The sequence below is a fragment of the Anomalospiza imberbis genome, unplaced genomic scaffold (genome assembly GCF_031753505.1).
Source record: "Anomalospiza imberbis isolate Cuckoo-Finch-1a 21T00152 unplaced genomic scaffold, ASM3175350v1 scaffold_43, whole genome shotgun sequence".
Taxonomy (NCBI): domain Eukaryota; kingdom Metazoa; phylum Chordata; class Aves; order Passeriformes; family Viduidae; genus Anomalospiza; species Anomalospiza imberbis.
This window is the reverse complement of record NW_027100039.1, coordinates 184,871-211,552: the sequence shown is the minus strand read 5'-3', so window position 1 is coordinate 211,552 and position 26,682 is coordinate 184,871. Positions and strand designations below refer to the sequence as shown.

Here is a 26,682-nt window from a genome sequence, read left to right as displayed (position 1 = left end):
TCAAACCCTTGAATGACCTCATTGGGTTGAGTGACCCCAAAAGATCACCCAACCCAAGGAGCTCCAACCCAAGGATCTCAACAAGGGCCTGGATGACCCCAGAAGGTCCCCTCACCCCTGGAGGCCACCCCACGAGACGATGCCCTGCAAGGTGCCCTCGCACACCAGCGGGCCACCGGAGTCACCCTGAGGGCACAGCGGGCGCGAGGTCACCGCCGGCGTGGCCACCAGGGCTGGGGGAGAACTTTGGGCTCTGCTGAGACCTCGTTGGCTTGGCCAAACTCTTGGGTTGGCCAAACCCTTGGGTTGGCCAAACTGTTGGCTTGGCCAAACTCTTGGGTTGGTCAAACTCTTGGGTTGGCCAAACTCTTGGTGGAGGTCATTGGGTTTGGTGAGCCCTTGGTGGAGCTCGTTTGGGTTGGGTGACTCCATAGGTGGTCAAACCCTTGGTGGAGCTCGTTGGGTTGGTGAGCCCTTGGTGGACCTCCTTGGGTTGGGTGACTCCATGGGTTGGTCAAACCCTTGGTGGAGCTCGTTGGGTTGGGTCAACCAAGCCCTTGTTGGGTTTGATGACCCCTTGGTGGAACTCGTTGGGTTGGGTGACCCCTTGTGTTGGTGAAACTCTTGGTGGACCTCATTGGGTGTGGTGACCCTTTGGGTTGGTCAAACCCTTGGTGGACCTCATTGGGTTGGGTGACTCAATGGGTTCGGCCAAACTCTTGGTGGAGCTCGTTGGGTTTGGTGACTCCATGGGTTGGTCAAACCCTTGGTGGACCTCCTTGGGTGTGGTGACCCCCTTGGGTTGGTCAAACCCTTGATGGACCTCATTGGGTTGAGTGACCCCAAAAGATCACCCAACCCAAGGAGCTCCAACCAAGGATCTCAACAAGGGCCTGGATGACCCCAGAAGGTCCCCTCACCCCTGGAGGCCACCCCACGAGACGATGCCCTGCAAGGTGCCCTCGCACACCAGCGGGCCACCGGAGTCACCCTGAGGGCACAGCGGGCGCGAGGTCACCGCCGGCGTGGCCACCAGGGCTGGGGGAGAACTTTGGGCTCTGCTGAGACCTCGTTGGGTCAGCCAAACTCTTGGGTTGGCCAAACCCTTGGGTTGGCCAAACTGTTGGGTTGGTCAAACTCTTGGGTTGGCCGAACTCTTGGTGGAGCTCGTTGGGTTTGGTTGAGCCCTCGGTGGACCTCCTTGGGTTGGGTGACTCCATGGGTTGGTCAAACCCTTGGTGGAGCTCGTTGGGTTGGGTCAACCAAGCCCTTGTTGGGTTGGCCAAACCCTTGGTGGACCTCATTGGGTTTGGTGACCCCTTGGGTTGGTGAAACTCTTGGTGGACCTCATTGGGGGTGAAGGCCCCAAACCCAGGTTCTCCTGCACCTCTGACCCCTCCCAGGTGCCCCCAGTGCCCAGGTGTGCCCAGGTGCCCCCCAGGTGTCCCCAGCTGTCCCCAGGTGCCCCCCAGGTGCCCCCAGGTGTCCCCAGGTGCCCCCCAGGTGCCCCCAGGTGTGCCCAGGTGTGCCCAGCTGTCCCCAGCTGTGCCCAGGTGTGCCCAGGTGTGCCCCAGGTGTCCCCAGCTGTCCCCAGCTGTGCCCAGGTGTGCCCAGGTGTGCCCCAGGTGTCCCCAGGTGTGCCCAGGTGTCCCCAGCTGTCCCCAGGTGTTCTCCAGGTGTCCCCAGCTGTCCCCAGGTGCCCCAGGTGTGCCCAGCTGTCCCCAGGTGTGTCCCCAGCTGTCCCCGGGTGCCCCCAGGTGTGCCCAGGTGCCCCCAGCTGTCCCCAGCTGTCCCCAGGTGTGCCCAGCTGTGCCCAGTGCTCCAGGTGTCCCGGGTGTCCCCAGCTGTCCCCCAGCTGTGCCCAGGTGTGCCCAGGTGCCCCAGGTGTTCTCCAGGTGCCCCCAGCTGTCCCCAGGTGCCCCCAGGTGCCCCCAGGTGTGCCCAGGTGCCCCCAGGTGCCCCCAGCTGTCCCCAGGTGTGCTCAGCTGTGCCCAGGTGTCCCCAGGTGTCCCCAGGTGTGCCCAGGTGTGTCCCACATGCCCCCAGCTGTCCCCAGGTGCCCCAGGTGCCCCAGGTGCCCAGGTCTGCCCAGCTGTCCCCAGCTGTGCCCAGGTGCCCCCAGGTGTCCCCAGGTGTGCCCAGCTGTGCCCAGGTGTGCCCAGGTGCCCCCAGCTGTGCCCAGGTGTGCCCAGGTGTCCCCAGGTGTGCCCAGCTGTCCCCAGCTGTGCCCAGGTGCCCCCAGGTGTCCCCAGGTGTGCCCAGCTGTGCCCAGGTGTGCCCAGGTGCCCCCAGCTGTGCCCAGGTGTGCCCAGGTGTCCCCAGGTGTGCCCAGCTGTCCCCAGCTGTGCCCAGGTGCCCCCAGGTGTCCCCAGGTGTGCCCAGCTGTGCCCAGGTGTGCCCAGGTGCCCCCAGCTGTGCCCAGGTGTGCCCAGGTGTGCCCAGCTGTGCCCAGGTGCCCCAGCTGTCCCCAGGTGTTGCCCAGGTGTGCCCAGGTGTGCCCAGGTGTGCCCAGGTGCCCCCAGCTGTCCCCAGGTGCCCCAGGTGTCCCCAGGTGTCCCCCCGGTGTGCCCAGGTGCCCCCAGCTGTCCCCAGGTGTGCCCAGGTGCCCCAGCTGTGCCCAGGTGTGCCCAGGTGTGCCCAGGTGTGCCCCAGGTGCCCCAGGTGTCCCCAGCTGTGCCCAGGTGCCCCCAGGTGCCCCAGGTGCCCCAGGTGTTCTCCAGGTGCCCCAGCTGTCCCCAGGTGCCCCCAGGTGCCCCCAGCTGTGCCCAGGTGCCCCCAGCTGTCCCCAGGTGCCCCAGGTGTCCCCAGGTGTCCCCAGGTGCCACAGCTGTGCCCAGGTGCCCCCAGGTGTGCCCAGGTGTCCCCAGCTGTGCCCAGGTGCCCCCAGCTGTCCCCAGGTGCCCCCAGGTGTGCCCAGGTGTCCCCAGGTGTCCCCAGCTGTCCCCAGCTGTCCCCAGGTGCCCCCAGCTGTCCCCAGCTGTCCCCAGGTGTGCCCAGGTGTCCCCAGCTGTCCCCAGCTGTCCCCAGGTGCCCCCAGGTGTGCCCAGGTGTCCCCAGGTGCCCCAGCTGTGCCCAGGTGCCCCAGGTGTCCCCAGGTGTGCCCAGGAGTGCCCAGGTGCCCCCAGCTGTGCCCAGCTGTGCCCAGGTGTCCCCAGCTGTGCCCCAGCTGTCCCCAGGTGTGCCCAGGTGCCCCCAGGTGTGCCCAGGTGTGCCCAGGTGTCCCCAGGTGTGCCCAGCTGTCCCCAGGTGTGCCCAGGTGTGCCCAGGTGTCCCCAGGTGTGCCCAGGTGTGCCCAGGTGTGCCCAGGTGCCCCCAGGTGCCCCCAGCTGTCCCCAGCTGTCCCCAGCTGTGCCCAGGTGTGCCCAGGTGTGCCCAGGTGCCCCCAGGTGTGCCCAGGTGTGCCCAGGTGTGCCCAGGTGCCCCCAGGTGTGCCCAGGTGTTCTCCAGGTGTCCCCAGGTGTGCCCAGGTGTGCCCAGGTGTGCCCAGCTGTGCCGTACCTGGCAGGAGTCCCGGCCGCCCTGCAGGTGCCCGGCGCAGATCATGTTGTCGGTGATGGAGCCGGGGTAGAAGCGGCGACACTCGGCCGGGGAGAAGAGCGTGACGTTGACGCACTGCAGCACCTCGGGGTACGTCACTGCGGACACCAGAGTGACCACTGAGTGACCACCAGGTGACCACCTGAGTGACCACCTGAGTGACCAACCAGTGACCAACCAGTGACCACCGGGTGACCACCCAGTGACCACCCAGTGACCACCCGAGGACCCAGGTGACGTTGACGCACTGCAGCACCTCGGGGTACGTCACTGCGGACACCAGAGTGACCACCAGGTGACCACTGAGTGACCACCGAGTGACCACTGAGTGACCACTGAGTGACCACTGAGTGACCAAGCAATGACCACCTGGTGACCACTGAGTGACCAGAGTGACCACCTGAGTGACCACCGAGTGACCACCGAGTGACCAGTGAGTGACCACCCCAGTGACCAACCAGTGACCACCTGAGTGACCAAGCAATGACCACCTGAGTGACCAACCCAGTGACCATTCAGTGACCATCCCCAGTGACCACCCAGTGACCACTGAGAGACCACCTGAGTGACCACCCCAGTGACCACCCAGTGACCACCCAGTGACCACCCCAGTGACCACTGAGTGACCACTGAGTGACCACCTGAGTGACCACCTGAGTGACCAACCAGTGACCACCCAGTGACCACCCGAGGACCCAGGTGACGTTGACGCACTGCAGCACCTCGGGGTACGTCACTGCGGACACCAGAGTGACCACCGGGTGACCACTGAGTGACCACCTGAGTGACCACTGAGTGACCACTGAGTGACCACCAGGTGACCACTGAGTGACCACTGAGTGACCACTGAGTGACCACTGAGTGACCACCCAGTGACCATTGAGTGACCACCGAGTGACCACCCCAGTGACCACCCCAGTGACCACTGAGTGACCACCGAGTGACCAGTGAGTGACCACCACAGTGACCACCCAGTGACCACCACAGTGACCACCCAGTGACCACCCAGTGACCACTGAGTGACCACCCGAGGACCCAGGTGACGTTGACGCACTGCAGCACCTCGGGGTACGTCACTGCGGACACCAGAGTGACCACCGGGTGACCACTGAGTGACCACCTGAGTGACCACCGAGTGACCAAACAGTGACCATTGAGTGACCATTGAGTGACCACTGAGTGACCACCCCAGTGACTACCGAGTGACCACCCCAGTGACCACCCAGTGACCACCCAGTGACCACCCGAGGACCCAGGTGACGTTGACGCACTGCAGCACCTCGGGGTACGTCACTGCGGACACCAGAGTGACCACCAGGTGACCACTGAGTGACCACTGAGTGACCATTGAGTGACCACCGAGTGACCACCGAGTGACCAAACAGTGACCATTGAGTGACCACTGAGTGACCACCCAGTGACCACCCGAGGACCCAGGTGACGTTGACGCACTGCAGCACCTCGGGGTACGTCACTGCGGACACCAGAGTGACCACCAGGTGACCACCAGGTGACCACTGAGTGACCAACCAGTGACCACTGAGTGACCACTGAGTGACCACCGAGTGACCAACCAGTGACCATCCCAGTGACCATCCCAGTGACCACCCAGTGACCACCCGAGGACCCAGGTGACGTTGACGCACTGCAGAACCTCGGGGTACGTCACTGCGGACACCAGAGTGACCACTGAGTGACCACCAGGTGACCACTGAGTGACCACCTGAGTGACCACCCCAGTGACCAACCAGTGACCACCCCAGTGACCAAGCAATGACCACCTGAGTGACCAACCCAGTGACCATTCAGTGACCATCCCCAGTGACCACCCAGTGACCACCTGAGTGACGACCGGGTGACCACTGAGTGACCACCTGAGTGACCACCGAGTGACCACTGAGTGACCACCACAGTGACCACCGAGTGACCACCCAGTGACCACCCAGTGACCACCCGAGGACCCAGGTGACGTTGACGCACTGCAGCACCTCGGGGTACGTCACTGCGGACACCAGAGTGACCACCAGGTGACCACGGAGTGACCACTGGGTGACCATTGAGTGACCACTGAGTGACCACTGAGTGACCACCGAGTGACCACTGAGTGACCACTGAGTGACCAGTGACCACCCAGTGACCACCCCAGTGACCAACCAGTGACCACCTGAGTGACCAAGCAATGACCACCTGAGTGACCAACCCAGTGACCATTCAGTGACCATCCCCAGTGACCACCCAGTGACCACCTGAGTGACCACTGAGTGACCACCCAGTGACCACCGAGTGACCACTGAGTGACCACCCCAGTGACCACCTGAGTGACCATCCCAGTGACCACCCAGTGACCACCCCAGTGACCACCTGAGTGACCATCCCAGTGACCACCCAGTGACCACCCGAGGACCCAGGTGACGTTGACGCACTGCAGCACCTCGGGGTACGTCACTGCGGACACCAGAGTGACCACCGGGTGACCACCAGGTGACCACCGAGTGACCACCTGAGTGACCACCGAGTGACCACTGAGTGACCAGTGAGTGACCACCACAGTGACCACCCAGTGACCATCCCAGTGACCACCCCAGTGACCACTGAGTGACCACCGAGTGACCAGTGAGTGACCACCACAGTGACCACCCAGTGACCACCACAGTGACCACCCAGTGACCACCCAGTGACCACCCGAGGACCCAGGTGACGTTGACGCACTGCAGCACCTCGGGGTACGTCACTGCGGACACCAGAGTGACCACCAGGTGACCACTGAGTGACCACTGAGTGACCACTGAGTGACCACCACAGTGACCAACCAGTGACCACCTGAGTGACCAAGCAATGACCACCTGAGTGACCAACCCAGTGACCATTCAGTGACCATCCCCAGTGACCACCCAGTGACCACCTGAGTGACCACTGAGTGACCACCCAGTGACCACCGAGTGACCACTGAGTGACCACCCCAGTGACCACCTGAGTGACCATCCCAGTGACCACCCAGTGACCACCCCAGTGACCACCTGAGTGACCATCCCAGTGACCACCCAGTGACCACCTGAGTGACCATCCCAGTGACCACCCAGTGACCACCCAAGGACCCAGGTGACGTTGACGCACTGCAGCACCTCGGGGTACGTCACTGCGGACACCAGAGTGACCACCGAGTGACCACCAAGTGACCAACCAGTGACCATCCCAGTGACCACCCAGTGACCACCCGAGTGACCACCCCAGTGACCACCCGAGGACCCAGGTGACGTTGACGCACTGCAGCACCTCGGGGTACGTCACTGCGGACACCAGAGTGACCACCAGGTGACCACTGAGTGACCCCTGAGTGACCACCGAGTGACCACCGGGTGACCACCACAGTGACCACTGGGTGACCACCAAGTGACGACGGAGTGACCACTGAGTGACCAACCAGTGACCACCCCAGTGACCACCCAGTGACCACCTGAGTGACCACCGAGTGACCACCTGAGTGACCACCCCAGTGACCAACCAGTGACCACCGGGTGACCACCCAGTGACCACTGAGTGACCACCCGAGGACCCAGGTGACGTTGACGCACTGCAGCACCTCGGGGTACGTCACTGCGGACACCAGAGTGACCACCAGGTGACCACTGAGTGACCCCTGAGTGACCACCGAGTGACCACCGGGTGACCACCACAGTGACCACTGGGTGACCACCAAGTGACGACGGAGTGACCACTGAGTGACCAACCAGTGACCACCCCAGTGACCACCCAGTGACCACCTGAGTGACCACCGAGTGACCACCTGAGTGACCACCCCAGTGACCAACCAGTGACCACCGGGTGACCACCCAGTGACCACTGAGTGACCACCCGAGGACCCAGGTGACGTTGACGCACTGCAGCACCTCGGGGTACGTCACTGCGGACACCAGAGTGACCACCAGGTGACCACAGAGTGACCCCTGAGTGACCACCACAGTGACCACCGAGTGACCACTGAGTGACCACCCCAGTGACCACCCAGTGACCATCCCAGTGACCACCCGAGGACCCAGGTGACGTTGACGCACTGCAGCACCTCGGGGTACGTCACTGCGGACACCAGAGTGACCACCAGGTGACCACTGAGTGACCACCGAGTGACCACCTGAGTGACCAACCAGTGACCAACCAGTGACCACCTGAGTGGCCACCCAGTGACCACCCAGTGACCACCCGAGGACCCAGGTGACGTTGACGCACTGCAGCACCTCGGGGTACGTCACTGCGGACACCAGAGTGACCACCGGGTGACCACCAGGTGACCACCGAGTGACCACCTGAGTGACCACCGAGTGACCACTGAGTGACCAGTGAGTGACCACCACAGTGACCAACCAGTGACCACCCAGTGACCACTGAGTGACCACCCAGTGACCATTGAGTGACCACTGAGTGACCACCGAGTGACCACCCCAGTGACCACCTGAGTGACCACCTGAGTGACCACCTGAGTGACCACCACAGTGACCACCCAGTGACCACCCAGTGACCACCGAGTGACCACCCAGTGACCACCCCAGTGATCACCCAGTGACCACCCAGTGACCACTGAGTGACCACCCCAGTGACCACCCAGTGACCACTGAGTGACCATTGAGTGACCACTGAGTGACCACTGAGTGACCACCCGGTGACCACCGAGTGACCAACCAGTGACCACCGAGTGACCAACCAGTGACCACTGAGTGACCACCCCAGTGACCACTGAGTGACCACCCCAGTGACCACCCAGTGACCACCGAGTGACCACTGAGTGACCACTGAGTGACCAAGCAATGACCACCTGGTGACCACCAAGTGACCACCGAGTGACCACCAGGAGTCCAAAGCGACCAGGAATGAACCCAGAGGACCATGGAAGGTACAAAGTGACCACCTGAGTGGCCACCAGGGTGACCACCAGAGTGACCACCCCAGTGACCACCAGAGTGACCACCAGGGGTCCAAAGTGACCACCAGAGTGACCACCAGGGGTCCAAAGTGACCATGAGATCACCATGAGGAGACCCAGGTGACCATGAGGTGACCCAGGTGACCAGGAGAGGACCAAAGTGACCACAAGGTGGTCCAGGTGACCATGGAGAAGGCCCAGGTGATCTTGAGGTGACCTAGGTGACCACGAGATGACCACGAGGAGAGCCAAGTGACCTTTAGGTGGTCCAGGTGACCACGAGGAGACCCAAATGACCATGAGATGACCACAAGATGACCACAAGGAGATTCAAGTGACTTTTAGGTGGTCCAGATGACCACCAGATGACCACGTGGAGACCCAAATGACCATGAGATGACCACGAGGAGAGCCAAGTGACCTTTAGGGGGTCCAGGTGACCACGAGGAGACCCAAATGACCATGAGATGACCACAAGATGACCACAAGGAGATTCAAGTGACTTTTAGGTGGTCCAGATGACCACCAGATGACCACGTGGAGACCCAAGTGACCATGAGATGACCACGAGGAGAGCCAAGTGACCTTTAGGTGGTCCAGGTGACCACGAGGAGACCCAAATGACCATGAGATGACCACAAGATGACCACAAGGAGATTCAAGTGACTTTTAGGTGGTCCAGATGACCACCAGATGACCACGTGGAGACCCAAGTGACCACGAGATGACCACAAGGAGACCCAAATGACCACAAGATGACCACGAGGAGATCCAAATGACCACAAGGTGACCACAAGGAGACCCAAATGACCACGAGATGACCACGAAGAGACCCAAGTGACCACGAGATGACCACGAGGAGACCCAAGTGACCTTTAGGTGATCCAGATGACCACGAGGAGACCCAAATGACCACGAGATGACCACGAGGAGACCCAATGACCACGAGGAGACCCAAGTGACCACGAGATGCCCCAGATGACCACGAGAAGACCCAAATGACCACGAGATGACCACGAGGAGACCCAAGTGACCACGAGATGACCACGAGGAGACCCAAATGACCTTTAGGTGATCCAGGTGACCACGAGGAGACCCAAATGACCACAAGGAGACCCAAACGATCACAAGATGAACACGAGGAGACACAAGTGAACTTTAGGTGATCCAGATGACCACAAGGAGATCCAAATGACCATGAGATGACCACAAGATGACCACAAGGAGATTCAAGTGACCTTTAGGTGGTCCAGATGACCATGAGATGACCACATGGAGACCCAAATGACCACGAGATGACCACAAGGAGACCCAAAAGACCACGAGATGACCACGAGGAGACCCAAATGACCATGAGATGACCACGAGGAGACCCAATGACCACGAGGAGACCCAAATGACCATGAGATGACCACCAGGAGACCCAGGTGACCACGAGATGACCACGTGGAGACCCAAGTGACCTTTAGGTGATCCAGATGACCACGAGGAGACCCAAATGACCACAAGATGACCACAAGGAGTCCCAATGACCACGAGATGACCACGAGGAGACCCAAATGACCACGAGATGACCACGAGGAGACCCAAATGACCACGAGATGACCACGGGGAGACCCAATGACCACGAGATGACCACAAGGAGACCCAAGTGACCACAAGGAGACCCAAGTGACCACGAGATGACCACGAGGAGACCCAAATGACCACGAGATGACCACAAGGAGACCCAAGTGACCACGAGATGACCACGAGGAGACCCAAATGACCACGAGGAGACCCAAGTGACCACGAGATGACCGCGTGGAGACCCAAGTGACCACGAGGAGACCCAAGTGACCACGAGATGCCCCAGATGACCACGAGAAGACCCAAATGACCACGAGATGACCACGAGGAGATCCAAGTGACCACGAGATGACCACGAGGAGACCCAAATGACCACAAGGTGACCACGTGGAGACCCAAGTGACCTTTAGGTGATCCAGATGACCACGAGGAGACCCAAATGACCACGAGATGACCACGAGGAGTCCCAATGACCACGAGATGACCACGAAGAGACCCAAGTGACCACGAGATGACAACGAGGAGACCCAAGTGACCACGAGATGACCACGAGGAGACCCAATGACCACGAGATGACCACGAGGAGACCCAATGACCACGAGATGCTCCAAATGACCACAAGATGACCACAAGGAGTCCAAATGACCATGAGATGACCACGAGGAGACCCAATGACCACGAGGAGTCCCAATGACCACGAGATGACCACGAGGAGACCCAAATGACCACGAGATGACCACGTGGAGACCCAAGTGACCTTTAGGTGATCCAGATGACCACGAGGAGACCCAAATGACCACGAGATGACCACAAGGAGACCCAATGACCATGAGATGACCACGAGGAGACCCAATGACCACGAGATGACCACAAGGAGACCCAATGACCACGAGGAGACCCAAATGACCACGAGATGCTCCAAATGACCATAAGATGACCACAAGGAGTCCAAATGACCATGAGATGACCACGAGGAGACCCAATGACCACGAGATGCCCCAGATGACCACGAGAAGACCCAAATGACCACGAGATGACCACGAGGAGACCCAAGTGACCACGAGATGACCACGAGGAGACCCAAATGACCATGAGATGACCACAAGGAGACCCAAGTGACCACGAGATGACCACAAGGAGACCCAAATGACCACAAGGTGACCACGAGGAGACCCAAGTGACCTTTAGGTGATCCAGATGACCACGAGGAGACCCAAATGACCACGAGATGACCACAAGGAGACCCAAGTGACCAAGAGATGCTCCAAATGACCACAAGATGACCACAAGGAGTCCCAATGACCACGAGATGACCACGAGGAGACCCAAGTGACCACGAGATGACCACAAGGACACCCAAGTGACCAAGAGATGCTCCAAATGACCACAAGATGACCACAAGGAGTCCCAATGACCATGAGATGACCACGAGGAGATCCAAATGACCACAAGGTGACCACGAGGAGACCCAAGTGACCTTTAGGTGATCCAGATGACCACGAGGAGACCCAAGTGACCATGAGATGACCACAAGGAGACCCAATGACCACGAGGAGATCCAAATGACCTTTAGGTGATCCAGATGACCACAAGGAGTCCCAATGACCACGAGATGACCACGAGGAGACCCAAATGACCACGAGATGACCACGAGGAGACCCAATGACCACGAGATGCCCCAGATGACCACGAGAAGACCCAAATGACCACGAGATGACCACGAGGAGACCCAAATGACCACGAGATGACCACGAGGAGACCCAAGTGAACTTCAGGTGGTCCAGGTGACCACGAGGAGACCCAAATGACCACAAGGAGACCCAAACGATCACAAGATGAGCACAAGGAGACCCAAGTGAACTTTAGGTGGTCCAGGTGACCACAAGGAGATCCAAATGACCATGAGATGACCACGAGGAGACCCAAGTGACCACGAGATGACCACGAGGAGACCCAAATGACCACAAGGTGACCACAAGGTGACCACGTGGAGACCCAAGTGGCCTTTAGGTGATCCAGATGACCACGAGGAGACCCAAATGACCACGAGATGACCACGAGGAGACCCAAATGACCACAAGATGACCACGAGGAGACCCAAGTGACCACGAGATGCTCCAAATGACCACAAGATGACCACAAGGAGTCCAAATGACCATGAGATGACCACGAGGAGACCCAATGACCACGAGATGCCCCAGATGACCACGAGAAGACCCAAATGACCACGAGATGACCACGAAGAGACCCAAGTGACCACGAGATGACCACGTGGAGACCCAATGACCACGAGGAGACCCAAGTGACCACGAGATGACCGCGTGGAGACCCAAGTGACCACGAGGAGACCCAAGTGACCACGAGATGCCCCAGATGACCACGAGGTGTCCCCCCCAAGGTGCCCCAAAACCCCCCCCAGATGCCACCTACCTTCCGGCGAGGTGGTGGCCCCCCAGCCCGAGGTGACGCAGGTGGTGCCGGGCTGGGGCAGGCACGAGGCCACCGAGATGGGCCGGACGCGGTCGGAGATGGAGGCGGGGGCCAGCAGCTTGAGGAGCATGATGTCGTTGTCCTTGGTGGACGGGTCGTAGCCCGGGTGGGCCACCATGCGGGCCACCATGCGGCGCTGCTCGCCCGCCTCGCGCGCGTACAGCCGGTGCTTGCCCAGGGCCACCGTGGTCACCCTGGGGGGACGGGACAGGTGAGGGACAGGTGTGGGACACCTGAGGGGCAGCCGGGGAACATCTGGGGAACATCTGGGGAACATCTGGAGAACATCTGGGGAACATCTCAGGAACATCTCAGGAACATCTGAGGAACATCTGAGGAATATCTGAGGGACATGGGGGACACATGGAGGGGACAGAGACAGGTGGGACAGGTGTGGGACACCTGAGGAACATCTGGAGAACATCTGGAGAACATCTGAGGAACATCTCAGGAACATCTGAGGGACACCTGGGGAACATCTCAGGAACATCTCAGGAACACCTGAGGAACACCTGAGGAACACCTGAGGAACATCTGGGGAACACCTGGGGGACATCTGAGGAACATCTCAGGAACATCTCAGGAACACCTGAGGGACATGGGGGGAGAGGGAGGGGACAGGGACAGGTGGGACAGGTGTGGGACACCTGAGGGACAGCCGGGGAACATCTGGGAAACATCTGGGGAACATCTGGGGAACATCTGGGGAACATCTGAGGGACATGGGGGACACATGGGAACATCTGGGGAACACCTGGGGAACATCTCAGGAACATCTCAGGAACACCTGAGGAACACCTGAGGAACACCTGAGGAACATCTGGGGAACACCTGGGGGACATCTGAGGAACATCTCAGGAACATCTCAGGAACACCTGAGGAACACCTGAGGAACACCTGAGGAACATCTGGGGAACACCTGGGGAACATCTCAGGAACATCTCAGGAGCACCTGAGGAAGACCTGGGGGACATCTGAGGGACACCTGAGGGACACCTGAGGGACATGGAGGAGAGGGACAGGGACAGGTGTGGGACAGCCGGTGCTTGCCCAGGGCCACCGTGGTCACCCTGGGGGGACGGGACAGGTGAGGGACAGGTGTGGGACACCTGAGGGGCAGCCGGGGAACATCTGGGGAACATCTGGGGAACATCTCAGGAACACCTCGGGAACATCTGAGGAACATCTGAGGGACATGGGGGACACATGGGAACATCTGGGGAACACCTGAGGAACATCTCAGGAACATCGCAGGAACACCTGAGGAACACCTGAGGAACACCTGAGGAACATCTGGGGAACACCTGGAGAACATCTCAGGAACACCTGGGGAACACCTGAGGAACACCTGAGGAACACCTGAGGAACATCTCAGGAACACCTGGGGAACACCTGAGGAACACCTGAGGAACATCTGGGGAACACCTGAGGAACACCTGAGGAACATCTCAGGAACATCTCAGGAACACCTGGGGGACGTGGGTGACACACAGAGGGGACAGAGGGAGGGACAGGTGGGACAGGTGTGGGATCTGTGTATCACCCAGGTGTGCCAGGTGTGCCCAGATGTCCCCAGTTGTGCTCAGGTGTATCCCAGGTGTGCCCAGGTGTGCCCAGGTGTGAACCCAGGTGAGCCAGGTGTGCCCAGGTGCGCCCAGCTGTGCCCAGCTGTCCCCAGCTGTGAACCCAGCTGTGCCCAGGTGTCCCCAGCTGTCCCCAGCTGTGCTCAGGTGTATCCCAGGTGTGCCCAGCTGTGCCCAGGTGTCCCCAGGTGTCCCCAGCTGTGCCCAGATGTCCCCAGGTGTGCCCAGCTGTATCCCAGGTGTGCCCAGGTGTCCCCAGCTGTCCCCAGGTGTGCCAGGTGTGAACCCAGGTGTGAACCCAGCTGTGCCCAGGTGTGCCCAGGTGTAAACCCAGCTGTCCCCAGGTGTGCCAGGTGTGAACCCAGGTGTGAACCCAGCTGTCCCCAGCTGTGCCCAGATGTCCCCAGGTGTGCCCAGCTGTGCCCAGGTGTGCCCAGGTGTGTCCCCAGCTGTCCCCAGCTGTGTGCCACGTGTGAACCCAGGTGTCTCCAGGTGTCCCCAGCTGTGCCCAGGTGTGAACCCAGCTGTGCCCAGCTGTCCCCAGCTGTCCCCAGGTGTGCCCAGATGTCCCCAGGTGTGCCCAGGTGTATCCCAGGTGTCCCCAGCTGTCCCCAGGTGTGAACCCAGCTGTGCCCAGGTGTGCCCAGCTGTCCCCAGGTGTGCCAGGTGTGAACCCAGGGGTGTGCCCAGGTGTGCCCAGGTGTCCCCAGCTGTCCCCAGCTGTGCCCAGCTGTGCCCAGGTGTGCCCAGGTGTCCCCAGGTGAACCCAGGTGTGAACCCAGGTGTGAACCCAGCTGTCCCCAGCTGTATCCCAGGTGTGTGCCAGGTGTCCCCAGCTGTCCCCAGGTGTGCCCAGCTGTGCCCAGGTGTGCCCAGCTGTGTGCCAGGTGTGAACCCAGCTGTCCCCAGGTGCGCCAGGTGTGAACCCAGGTGTGAACCCAGCTGTGCCCAGCTGTGCCAGCTGTGTACCCAGGTGCGCCAGGTGTGCCTCACCCGGGTGTGGTGCAGTGCGCCGCCGTCACCACCCAGCGCGGTGCCACCAGGACGCCGCCGCAGTAGAGCTTGTACATGTCCAGCACGGCCACCTGCCAGGGCTGCGAGTGCGGCACGCAGGCGTGGCCACCGACCACGCGCGTGTCACCGGCCACCGGCGTCACCTGCGCCACCTGCGCCGCTGCGGGGACACGGACGGGCGCCTGTCAGTGTCACCGGTGTCACCGGTGTCACCTGTGTCACCTATGTCATGAGTGTCACCTGTGTCACCTGTGTCACCTGTGTCACCTGTGTCACCTGTCAGTGTCACCTGTGTCACCTGTGTCGCCTGTCAGTGTCACCTGTCAGTGTCACCTGTGTCACCTGTGTCACCTGTCACTGTCACCTGTCAGTGTCACCTGTGTCACCTGTGTCACCTGTGTCACCTGCGTCACCTGTGTCACCTGTCAGTGTCACCTGTGTCACCTGTGTCACTTGTGTCACCTGTGTCACCTGCGTCACCTGTGTCACCTGTCAGTGTCACCTGTGTCACCTGTGTCACTTGTGTCACCTGTGTCACCTGCGTCACTGCTGTGGGGACACCAGAGACAGCCCTGTCACCTCTGAGTGTCACCTGTCCCCTCCCCTGTCTCACCTGTCCCCTGTCCCCTCCCCTGTCCCCTCCCCTGTCTCACCTGTCCCCTGTCCCCTCACCTGTCCCCTCACCTGTCCCCTCCCCTGTCTCACCTGTCCCCTGTCCCCTCCCCTGTCCCCTCACCTGTCTCACCTGTCCCCTCACCTGTGTCACCTGTCCCCCGTCCCCATCCCTCACCTGTCCCCTCACCTGTCCGCATCCCTCCCCTGTCCCCTCACCTGTCCCCTCACCTGTCCCCTCACCTGTCCCCTCACCTGTCCCCTCACCTGTCTCACCTGTCCCCTGTCCCCTCACCTGTGTCACCTTTCCCCTCCCCCGTCCTTGTCCCCTCACCTGTCTCACCTGTCCCCTGTCCCCTCACCTGTCCCCTCGCCTGTCTCACCTGTCTCACCTGTGTCCCCTCACCTGTCCCCTGTGTCACCTGTCCCCCCGTGCCCATCCCTCACCTGTCCCCTCACCTGTCTCACCTGTCCCCTCACCCCTCACCTGTCCCCTGTGTCACCTGTCCCCTGTGTCACCTGTCCCCTGTGTCACCTGTCCCCCCGTGCCCGTCCCTCACCTGTGTCACCTGTCCCCTCACCTGTCCCCTCACCTGTCCCCTGTCCCCTCACCTGTCCCCTGTGTCACCTGTCTCACGTGTCCCCTGTCCCCTCACCTGTCCCCTGTCCCCTGTGTCACCTGTCCCCCCGTGCCCGTCCCTCACCTGTGTCACCTGTCCCCTCACCTGTCTCACGTGTCCCCTGTCCCCTCACCTGTCTCACCTGTGTCCCCTGTCCCCTCACCTGTCCCCTGTGTCACCTGTCCCCCCGTGCCCATCCCTCACCTGTCCCCTCACCTGTCTCACCTGTCCCCTCACCTGTCCCCTCCCCTGTCCCCTCACCTGTCTCACCTGTCTCACCTGTCCCCTCACCTGTCCCCTCACCTGTCCCCTGTCTCACCTGTCCCCCGTGCCCGTCCCTCACCTGCGAGCAGCAGCAGCGCCAGGTTCCCCGCCAGGTTCGCCGCGGGGGCCGCCAGGGGGCGCCACGTCATCGCCGCTGGGGGGGGCGGGGCCGAAATTTGGGGTCACTTCGGGGGATTTTGGGGCATTTTTGGGGTTTGGGGGGAGTTTGGGGAGATTTGGGGTCATTTTTGGGGAGATTTGGGCGGTTTTGGGGCACCTTGGGGTAATTTTGGGGTAATTTTGGGATCATTTTGGGTAATTTTGGGACATTATGGGTAATTTTGGGATCATTTTGGGTAATTTTTGGGTAATTTTGGGTCATTCTGGGTAATTTTTGGGTAATTTTGGGGTAATTTTGGGATCATTTTGGGTAATTTTTGGGTAATTTTGGGTCATTCTGGGTAATTTTGGGACATTTTGGGACCATTTTTGGGTAATTATGGGACATTTTGGGTAATTTTGGGATCATTTTGGGTAATTTTGGGGTAATTTTGGGACATTTTGGGTCATTTTGGGTAATTTTGGGGTCATTTTGGGATCGTTTTTGGGTAATTTTGGGTAATTTTGGGACATTTTGGGACATTTTGGGACATTTTGGGACATTTTGGGACATTTTGGGATCATTTTGGGTAATTTTGGGTAATTTTGGGTCATTCTGGGTAATTTTGGGATCATTTTAGGTAATTTTGGGACATTTTGGGTAATTTTGGGACATTTTGGGATCATTTTGGGATAATTTTGGGATCATTTTGGATAATTTTAGGTCATTTTGGGACCATTGTGGGTAATTTTGGGACATTTTGGGTAATTTTGGGATCATTTTGGGCAATTTTTGGTTAATTTTGGGTAATATTGGGACATTTTGGGACATTTTGGGTAATTTTGGGATATTTTGGGATCATTTTGGGTAATTTTTGGGTAACTTTGGGACATTTTGGGCAATTTTGGGATCATTTTGGGCAATTTTTGGTTAATTTTGGGTAATATTGGGACATTTTGGGACATTTTGGGTAATTTTGGGACATTTTTGGATCATTTTGGGTAATTTTTGGGTAATTTTGGGACATTTTGGGTAATTTGGGGATCATTTTGGGCAATTTTTGGTTAATTTTGGGTAATATTGGGACATTTTGGGTAATTTTGGGACATTTTGGGATCATTTTTGGGTAATTTTGGTGTAATTTTGGGACATTTTGGGTAATTTTGGGACATTGTGGGTAATTTCGGGATAATTTTGGGTAATTTTTGGTAATTTTGGGTCATTCTGGGTAATTTTGGGGTCATTTTGGGATCATTTTTGGGTAATTTTGGGTAATTTTGGGACATTTTGGGTCATTCTGGGATCATTTTGGGCAATTTTGGGGTAATTTTGGGCAATTTTGGGATCATTTGGGGTATTTTTGGGACCATTGTGGGTAATTTTGGGGTAATTTTGGCCATTTTGGGTCATTTTGGGACCATTGCGGGTAATTTAGGGTCATTTTTGGGGTAATTTTGGTCATTTTGGGACCATTGTGGGTAATTTTGGGGTAATTTTGGCCATTTTGGGTCATTTTTAGCTCATTTTGGGTCATGGTGGGTAATTTTGGGTAATTTAGGGTCATTTTGGGGTAATTTTGGGTAATTTAGGGTCATTTTGGGGTAATTTTGGCAATTTTGGGTCATTTTGGGGTAATTTTGGCCATTTTGGGGTCATTTCAGGCCCCCCCCCTCCCCCAACTCCCCTCCCCCCCCCCCCCCACTTCAGGGCCCTTTCGCAACGATGACGTCATCGGGCCCAACCCGTTGGGGCTCATTAACGAGGGCGTTAATTGGCCTTAATTAGCGGCCCTAATTAGCGGGCACCGCCCCGCCCCTCCCCCACCCCGGCCCGGGGCTCGGTGACCTCCGGGGACCCCGCGGGGGCTGATGGGAAAAGGGGCGGGGCCTGGGGAGGGGGCGGGGTCTGCTCTGGGGTTCAGCTCCCAGTTTGGGGCTGGGTTCCCAGTTTGGGCTCCCAGTCTGGGGTCGGGTTCCCAGTTTGGATTCCCAGTTTGGGTTCCCAGTCAGGTTCCCAGTTTGGGGTTCGGTTCCCAGTTTGGATTCCCAGTTTGGATTCCCAGTTTGGGCTCCCAGTTTGGGGTTCAGGTCCCAGTTTGGGTTCCCAGTTTGGGGTTGGGCTCCCAGTTTGGGGTTGGGTTCCCAGTTTGGGCTCCCAGTTTGGGGCTGGGTTCCCAGTTTGGATTCCCAGTTTGGGGTCAGGTTCCCAGTTTGGGGTTGGGGTCCCAGTTTGGGGTCGGGTTCCCAGTTTGGATTCCCAGTTTGGGATCCCAGTTTGGGTTTGGGGTCCCAGTTTGGATTCCCAGTTTGGATTCCCAGTTTGGGGTTGGGGTCCCAGTTTGGTCTCCCAGTTTGGGGTTCAGCTCCCAGTTTGGGGTCGGGTTCCCAGTTTGAATTCCCAGTTTGGGTTCCCAGTCTGGGGTTGGGGTCCCAGTTTGGATTCCCAGTTTGGGCTCCCAGTTTGGGTTAGGGGTCCCAGTTTGGGGTTCCCAGTTTGGGGTTCAGCTCCCAGTTTGGGGCTGGGTTCCCAGTTTGGATTCCCAGTTTGGGGTCAGGTTCCCAGTTTGGGGTCGGGTTCCCAGTTTGGATTCCCAGTTTGGGTTCCCAGTTTGGGGTCGGGTTCCCAGTTTGGATTCCCAGTTTGGGATCCCAGTTTGGGTTTGGGGTCCCAGTTTGGATTCCCAGTTTGGATTCCCAGTTTGGGGTTGGGGTCCCAGTTTGGTCTCCCAGTTTGGGGTTCAGCTCCCAGTTTGGGGTCGGGTTCCCAGTTTGAATTCCCAGTTTGGGCTCCCAGTTTGGGGTTGGGGTCCCAGTTTGGGGTCGGGTTCCCAGTTTGGATTCCCAGTTTGTATTCCCAGTTTGGGGTTCCATTCCCAGTTTAGGTTCCCAGTTTGGATTCCCAGTTTGAGATCCCAGTTTGGGCTCGGTTCCCAGTTTGGGCTCCCAGTTTGGGGTTGTGTTCCCAGTTTGGATTCCCAGTTTGGGGTTGTGTTCCCAGTTTGGATTCCCAGTTTGGATTCCCAGTTTGAGATCCCAGTTTGGGCTCGGTTCCCAGTTTGGGCTCCCAGTTTGGGGTCGGGTTCCCAGTTTGAGCTCCCAGTTTGGGGTTGTGTTTCCAGTTTGGATTCCCAGTTTGGGATCCCAGATTGGGTTCAGGTCCCAGTTTGGTCTCCCAGTTTGGGCTCCCAGTTTGGGGTTGGGGTCCCAGTTTGGGATCCCAGTTTGGGGTTGGGGTCCCAGTTTGGGCTCCCAGTTTGGGTTCCCAGTTTGGGTTCCCAGTTTGGGTTCCCAGTTTGGGGTCCCAGTTTGGGCTTGGTTTCCAGTTTGGTCTCCCAGTTTGGGGTTGGGTTCCCAGTTTGGTTTCCCAGTTTGAGATCCCAGTTTGGGGTTGGGGTCCCAGTTTGGATTCCCAGTTTGGGGTTGGGGTCCCAGTTTGGGCTCCCAGTTTGGGGTTGGGGGTCCCAGTTTGAGATCCCAGTTTGGGGTCGGGTTCCCAGTTTGAATTCCCAGTTTGGGCTCCCAGTTTGGGGTTGGGATCCCAGTTTGGATTCCCAGTTTGGTTTTGGGGTCCCAGTTTGAATTCCCAGTTTGGGCTTGGGGTCCCAGTTTGAGATCCCAGTTTGGGGTTCCGTTCCCAGTTTAGGTTCCCAGTTTGGATTCCCAGTTTGAGATCCCAGTTTGGGGTTCGGTTCCCAGTTTGGGCTCCCAGTTTGGGGTTGGGTTCCCAGTTTGGGGTCGGGTTCCCAGTTTGAGCTCCCAGTTTGGGGTTGGGGTCCCAGTTTGGGATCCCAGTTTGGGGTTGGGGTCCCAGTTTGGGCTCCCAGTTTGGGGTTAGGTTCCCAGTTTGGGCTCCCAGTTTGGGTTCCCAGTTTGGGGTTGGGGTCCCAGTTTGGGCTCCCAGTTTGGGATCCCAGTTTGGGCTCGGTTTCCAGTTTGGGCTGCCAGTCTGGGGTTTGGTTCCCAGTTTGGATTCCCAGTTTGAGATCCCAGTTTGGGGTTCGGTTCCCAGTTTGGGGTTCCCAGTTTGGGGTTCAGTTTCCAGTTTGGTCTCCCAGTTTGGGGTTGGGTTCCCGGTTTGGTTTCCCAGTTTGAGATCCCAGTTTGGGGTTGGGGTCCCAGTTTGGATTCCCTGTTTGGGGTTGGGGGTCCCAGTTTGAGATCCCAGTTTGGGGTCGGGTTCCCAGTTTGAATTCCCAGTTTGGGCTCCCAGTTTGGGGTTGGGGTCCCAGTTTGAATTCCCAGTTTGGGCTTGGGGTCCCAGTTTGAGATCCCAGTTTGGGGTTGGGGTCCCACTTTGGATTCCCAGTTTGGGTTTGGGCTCCCAGTTTGGGCTCCCAGTTTGGGCTCGGTTCCCAGTTTGGGCTGCCAGTTTGGGGTTGTGTTCCCAGTTTGGGTTCCCAGTTTGGGGTTCCATTCCCAGTTTGGGTTCCCAGTTTGGATTCCCAGTTTGGGGTTCCGTTCCCAGTTTAGGTTCCCCAGTTTGGATTCCCAGTTTGAGATCCCAGTTTGGGGTTGGGTTCCCAGTTTGGTTTCCCCAGTTTGAGATCCCAGTTTGGGTTAGGGGTCCCAGTTTGGATTCCCAGTTTGGGGTTGGGGTCCCAGTTTGGGCTCCCAGTTTGGGGTTGGGGGTCCCAGTTTGAGATCCCAGTTTGGGGTCGGGTTCCCAGTTTGAATTCCCAGTTTGGGCTTGGGGTCCCAGTTTGAGATCCCAGTTTGGATTCCCAGTTTGGGATCCCAGTTTGGGGTTGGGGTCCCACTTTGGATTCCCAGTTTGGGCTCCCAGTTTGGGCTCGGTTTCCAGTTTGGGCTCCAGTTTGGGGTTGTGTTCCCAGTTTGTGTTCCCAGTTTGGGTTCCGTTCCCAGTTTAGGTTCCCAGTTTGGATTCCCAGTTTGAGATCCCAGTTTGGGCTCGGTTCCCAGTTTGGGCTCCCAGTTTGGGCTCGGTTCCCAGTTTGGGTTCCCAGTTTGGGGGCCAGGCCCCCGCCCACCAGGCGTTGGCCCCGCCCCTTTCCCGTGGGAACCAGAACCAGGGAGGAACTGGGACAAACTGGGACAAACTGGGACAAACTGGGACAAACTGGGAAAAACTGGGACTGGGTCAAACTGGGCCAAACTGGGAGAGAGGAGGACACTGGACTGGGTCAAACTGGGACAAACTGGGCCAAACTGGGATCCTGGGACTGGGTCAAACTGGACAAACTGGGATGAACTGGGCCAAACTGGGATCCTGGGACTGGGTCAAAACTGGGACAAACTGGGAGTAGGAGGACACTGGACGGGGTCAAACTGGGCCAAACTGGGAGAGGAGGACACTGGACTGGGTCAAACTGGGACAAACTGGGCTATACTGGGACAAACTGGGATCCTGGGACTGGGTCAAACTGGGACAAACTGGGAGAGGAGGACACTGGACTGGGTCAAACTGGGACAAACTGGGATGAACTGGGCCAAACTGGGATCCTGGGACTGGGCCAAACTGGGCCAAACTGGGACAGGCTGGCGCTGGGAACTGGGCCAAACTGGGGACCCTGGGACTGGGTCAAACTGGGACAAACTGGGAGAGGAGGACACTGGACTGGGTCAAACTGGGACAAACTGGGCTATACTGGGACAGGCTGACGCTGGAACTGGGCCAAACTGGGATCCTGGGGACTGGGGTCAAACTGGGACAAACTGGGATGAACTGGGCCAAACTGGATCCTGGGACTGGGTCAAACTGGGACAAACTGGGAGAGGAGGACACTGGACGGGGTCAAACTGGGCCAAACTGGGAGAGGAGGACACTTGGACTGGGTCAAACTGGGGACAAAACTGGGATGAACTGGGCCAAACTGGGATCCTGGGACTGGGGTCAAACTGGGACAAACTGGGAGAGGAGGACACTGGACTGGGTCAACACTGGGACAAACTGGGATGAACTGGGCCAAACTGGGATCCTGGGGACTGGGTCAAACTGGGCCAAACTGGGCCAAACTGGGACAGGCTGGCGCTGGGAACTGGGCCAACTGGGACCCTGGGACTGGGGTCAAACTGGGACAAACTGGGAGAGGAGGACACTGGACTGGGTCAAACTGGGCCAAACTGGGGACTGTGGGACTGGGACAAACTGGGACAAACTGGGACAAACTGGGATGAACGGGGGACAAACTGGGAGAGGAGGACACTGGACTGGGTCAAACTGGGACAAACTGGGACAAACTGGGAATTGTGGGACTGGGACAAACTGGGTCATACTGGGACAAACTGGGGACAAACTGGGACTGGGTCAAAACTGGGCCAAACTGGGATGGGGTCAAACTGGGACATGGGACAAACTGGGACAGGGTGACACCGGGAACTGGGCCATACTGGGACAGGGTGACACTGGGGGAACTGGGACAAACTGGGACAGGGGAACTGGGCCAAACTGGGACAGGGGTGACACCGGGGAACTGGGACAAACTGGGACAGGGTGACACTGGGAACTGGGGCCATACTGGGACAGGGTGACACCGGGAACTGGGCCATACTGGGACAGGGTGACACCGGGAACTGGGACAAAACTGGGACAGTGGAACTGGGCCAAACTGGGACAGGGTGACCACCAGGGAACTGGGCCATACTGGGACAGTGGAACTGGGCCATACTGGGACAGGGTGACACCGGGGAACTGGGACAAACTGGGACAGTGGAACTGGGCCAAACTGGGACAGGGTGACACCGGGAACTGGGACAAAACTGGGGACAGGGTGACACCGGGAACTGGGCCATACTGGGACAGTGGAACTGGGCCAAAACTGGGACAGGGTGACACCGGGGGAACTGGGCCATACTGGGACAGTGGAACTGGGCCAAACTGGGACAAACTGGGACAGGGTGACACCGGGAACTGGGCCATACTGGGACAGGGTGACACCGGGGAACTGGGCCATACTGGGACCAGTGGAACTGGGCCAAACTGGGACAAACTGGGACAGGGTGACACCGGGATCTGGGACAAACTGGGACAGGGTGACACCGGGAACTGGGCCATACTGGGACAGTGGAACTGGGCCAAACTGGGACAGGGTGACACGGGGAACTGGGCCATACTGGGACAGTGGAACTGGGCCAAACTGGGACAGGGTGACACCGGGGAACTGGGCCATACTGGGACAAGTGGAACTGGGCCAAACTGGGCCAAACTGGGACAGGGGTGACACGGGGAACTGGGCCATACTGGGACAGGGTGACACCGGGGAACTGGGCCATACTGGGACAGTGGAACTGGGCCATACTGGGACAGGGTGACACCGGGAACTGGGCCATACTGGGACAGTGGAACTGGGCCATACTGGGTCAGGGTGACACCGGGAACTGGGCCAAACTGGGACAGTGGAACTGGGCCAAACTGGGACAAACTGGGGACAGGGTGACACCGGGGAACTGGGCCATACTGGGACAGGGTGACACCGGGGAACTGGGCCAAACTGGGACAGTGGAACTGGGCCAAACTGGGACAAAACTGGGACAGGGGTGACACCAGGAACTGGGCCAAACTGGGACAGGGTGACACCGGGGAACTGGGCCATACTGGGACAGTGGAACTGGGCCAAACTGGGCCATACTGGGACAGGGTGACACCGGGATCTGGGACAAACTGGGACAGGGTGACACCGGGAACTGGGCCATACTGGGACAGTGGAACTGGGCCAAACTGGGACAGGGTGACACGGGGAACTGGGCCATACTGGGACAGTGGAACTGGGCCAAACTGGGACAGGGTGACACCGGGGGAACTGGGCCATACTGGGACAGTGGAACTGGGCCAAACTGGGCCAAACTGGGACAGGGTGACACGGGGAACTGGGCCATACTGGGACAGGGTGACACCGGGGGAACTGGGCCATACTGGGACAGTGGAACTGGGCCATACTGGGACAGGGTGACACCGGGAACTGGGCCATACTGGGACAGTGGAACTGGGGCCATACTGGGTCAGGGTGACACCGGGAACTGGGCCAAACTGGGACAGTGGAACTGGGCCAAACTGGGACAAAACTGGGACAGGGTGACACCGGGAACTGGGCCATACTGGGACAGGGTGACACCGGGGAACCTGGGCCAAACTGGGACAGTGGAACCTGGGGCCAAACTGGGACAAACTGGGACAGGGTGACACCAGGAACTGGGCCAAACCTGGGACAGGGTGACACCGGGAACTGGGCCAAACTGGGACAAGGTGACACCGGGAACTGGGCCATACTGGGACAGTGGAACTGGGCCAAATTGGGACAGGGTGACACCGGGAACTGGGACAAACTGGGACAGGGGTGACACCGGGAACTGGGCCAAACTGGGACAGTGGAACTGGGCCATACTGGGACAGGGTGACACCGGGAACTGGGCCATACTGGGACAGTGGGAACTGGGCCATACTGGGACAGTGGAACTGGGCCATACTGGGACAGGGTGACACCGGGGAACTGGGCCATACTGGGGACAGTGGAACTGGGCCAAACTGGGACAGGGTGACACCGGGGGAACTGGGCCATACTGGGACAGTGGAACTGGGCCATACTGGGACAGTGGAACTGGCCATACTGGGACAGGGTGACACCGGGGAACTGGGACAAACTGGGACAGGGTGACACCGGGGAACTGGGCCATACTGGGACAGTGGAACTGGGCCAAACTGGGACAGGGTGACACCGGGAACTGGGCCATACTGGGACAGTGGAACTGGGCCAAACTGGGACAGGGTGACACCGGGGAACTGGGGCCACACTGGGACAGTGGAACTGGGCCAAACTGGGACAGGGTGACACCGGGAACTGGGCCATACTGGGACAGGGTGACACCGGGGAACTGGGACAAACTGGGACAGGGTGACACCGGGAACTGGGCCATACTGGGACAGTGGAACTGGGCCATACTGGGACAGGGTGACACCGGGGAACTGGGCCAAACTGGGACAGTGGGAACTGGGCCAAACTGGGACAGGGTGACACCGGGAACTGGGCCAAACTGGGACAGGGTGACACGGGGAACTGGGCCATACTGGGACAGTGGAACTGGGCCCAAACTGGGACAGCATGACACTGGGGAAACTGGGCCATACTGGGACAGGGTGACACCGGGGAACTGGGACAAACTGGGACAGGGTGACACCGGGAACTGGGCCAAACTGGGACAGTGGAACTGGGGCCATACTGGGACAGGGTGACACCGGGAACTGGGCCATACTGGGACAGTGGAACTGGGCCATACTGGGACAGGGTGACACCAGGAACTGGACAAACTGGGACAGTGGAACTGGGACAAACTGGGACAGGGTGACACCGGGAACTGGGACAAACTGGGACAGGGTGACTGGGCCAAACTGGACCAGGGTGACACCGGGAAACTGGGACAAACTGGGACAGGGGTGACACCGGGAACTGGGCCATACTGGGACAGGGTGACACCGGAACTGGGCCATACTGGGGACAGTGGAACTGGGCCATACTGGGACAGTGGAACTGGGCCATACTGGGACAGGGTGACACCGGGGAACTGGGCCATACTGGGGACAGTGGAACTGGGCCATACTGGGACAGGGTGACACCGGGAACTGGCCAAACTGGGACAGGGTGACACCGGGAACTGGGCCACACTGGGACAGTGGAACTGGGCCAAACTGGGACAAACTGGACAGGGTGGACACCGGGAACTGGGACAAACTGGGACAGTGGAACTGGGCCATACTGGGACAGGGTGACACGGGGAACTGGGCCAAACTGGGACAGGTGACACCGGGAACTGGGCCATACTGGGGACAGGGGTGACACGGGGGAACTGGGCCATACTGGGACAGTGGACACTGGGCCATACTGGGACAGGGTGACACCGAGAACTGGGTCATACTGGGACAGTGGAACTGGGCCATACTGGGGACAGGGTGGACACCGGGAACTGGGCCATACTGGGACAGGGTGACACCGGGGAACTGGGACAAACTGGGACAGTGGGGGGGGAGGAA

At 59.0% G+C, this 26,682-nt stretch overlaps 1 protein-coding gene across 1 annotated transcript in view; it reads right to left on the bottom strand.

The window, feature by feature from the left end:
* The window catches only part of LOC137466707 (uncharacterized), a 122,137-nt gene that overhangs the window by 70,216 nt on the left and 25,239 nt on the right, over positions 1-26,682 (bottom strand). Inside the window, exons 7-10 of the mRNA XM_068178391.1 lie at positions 16,684-16,758; positions 15,088-15,268; positions 12,452-12,705; positions 3,499-3,635 (exon numbers count right to left, since the gene is read on the bottom strand). Coding sequence (XP_068034492.1) covers positions 3,499-3,635; positions 12,452-12,705; positions 15,088-15,268; positions 16,684-16,758 — 647 coding nt within the window. The remainder of the gene's footprint in view (positions 1-3,498; positions 3,636-12,451; positions 12,706-15,087; positions 15,269-16,683; positions 16,759-26,682) is intronic.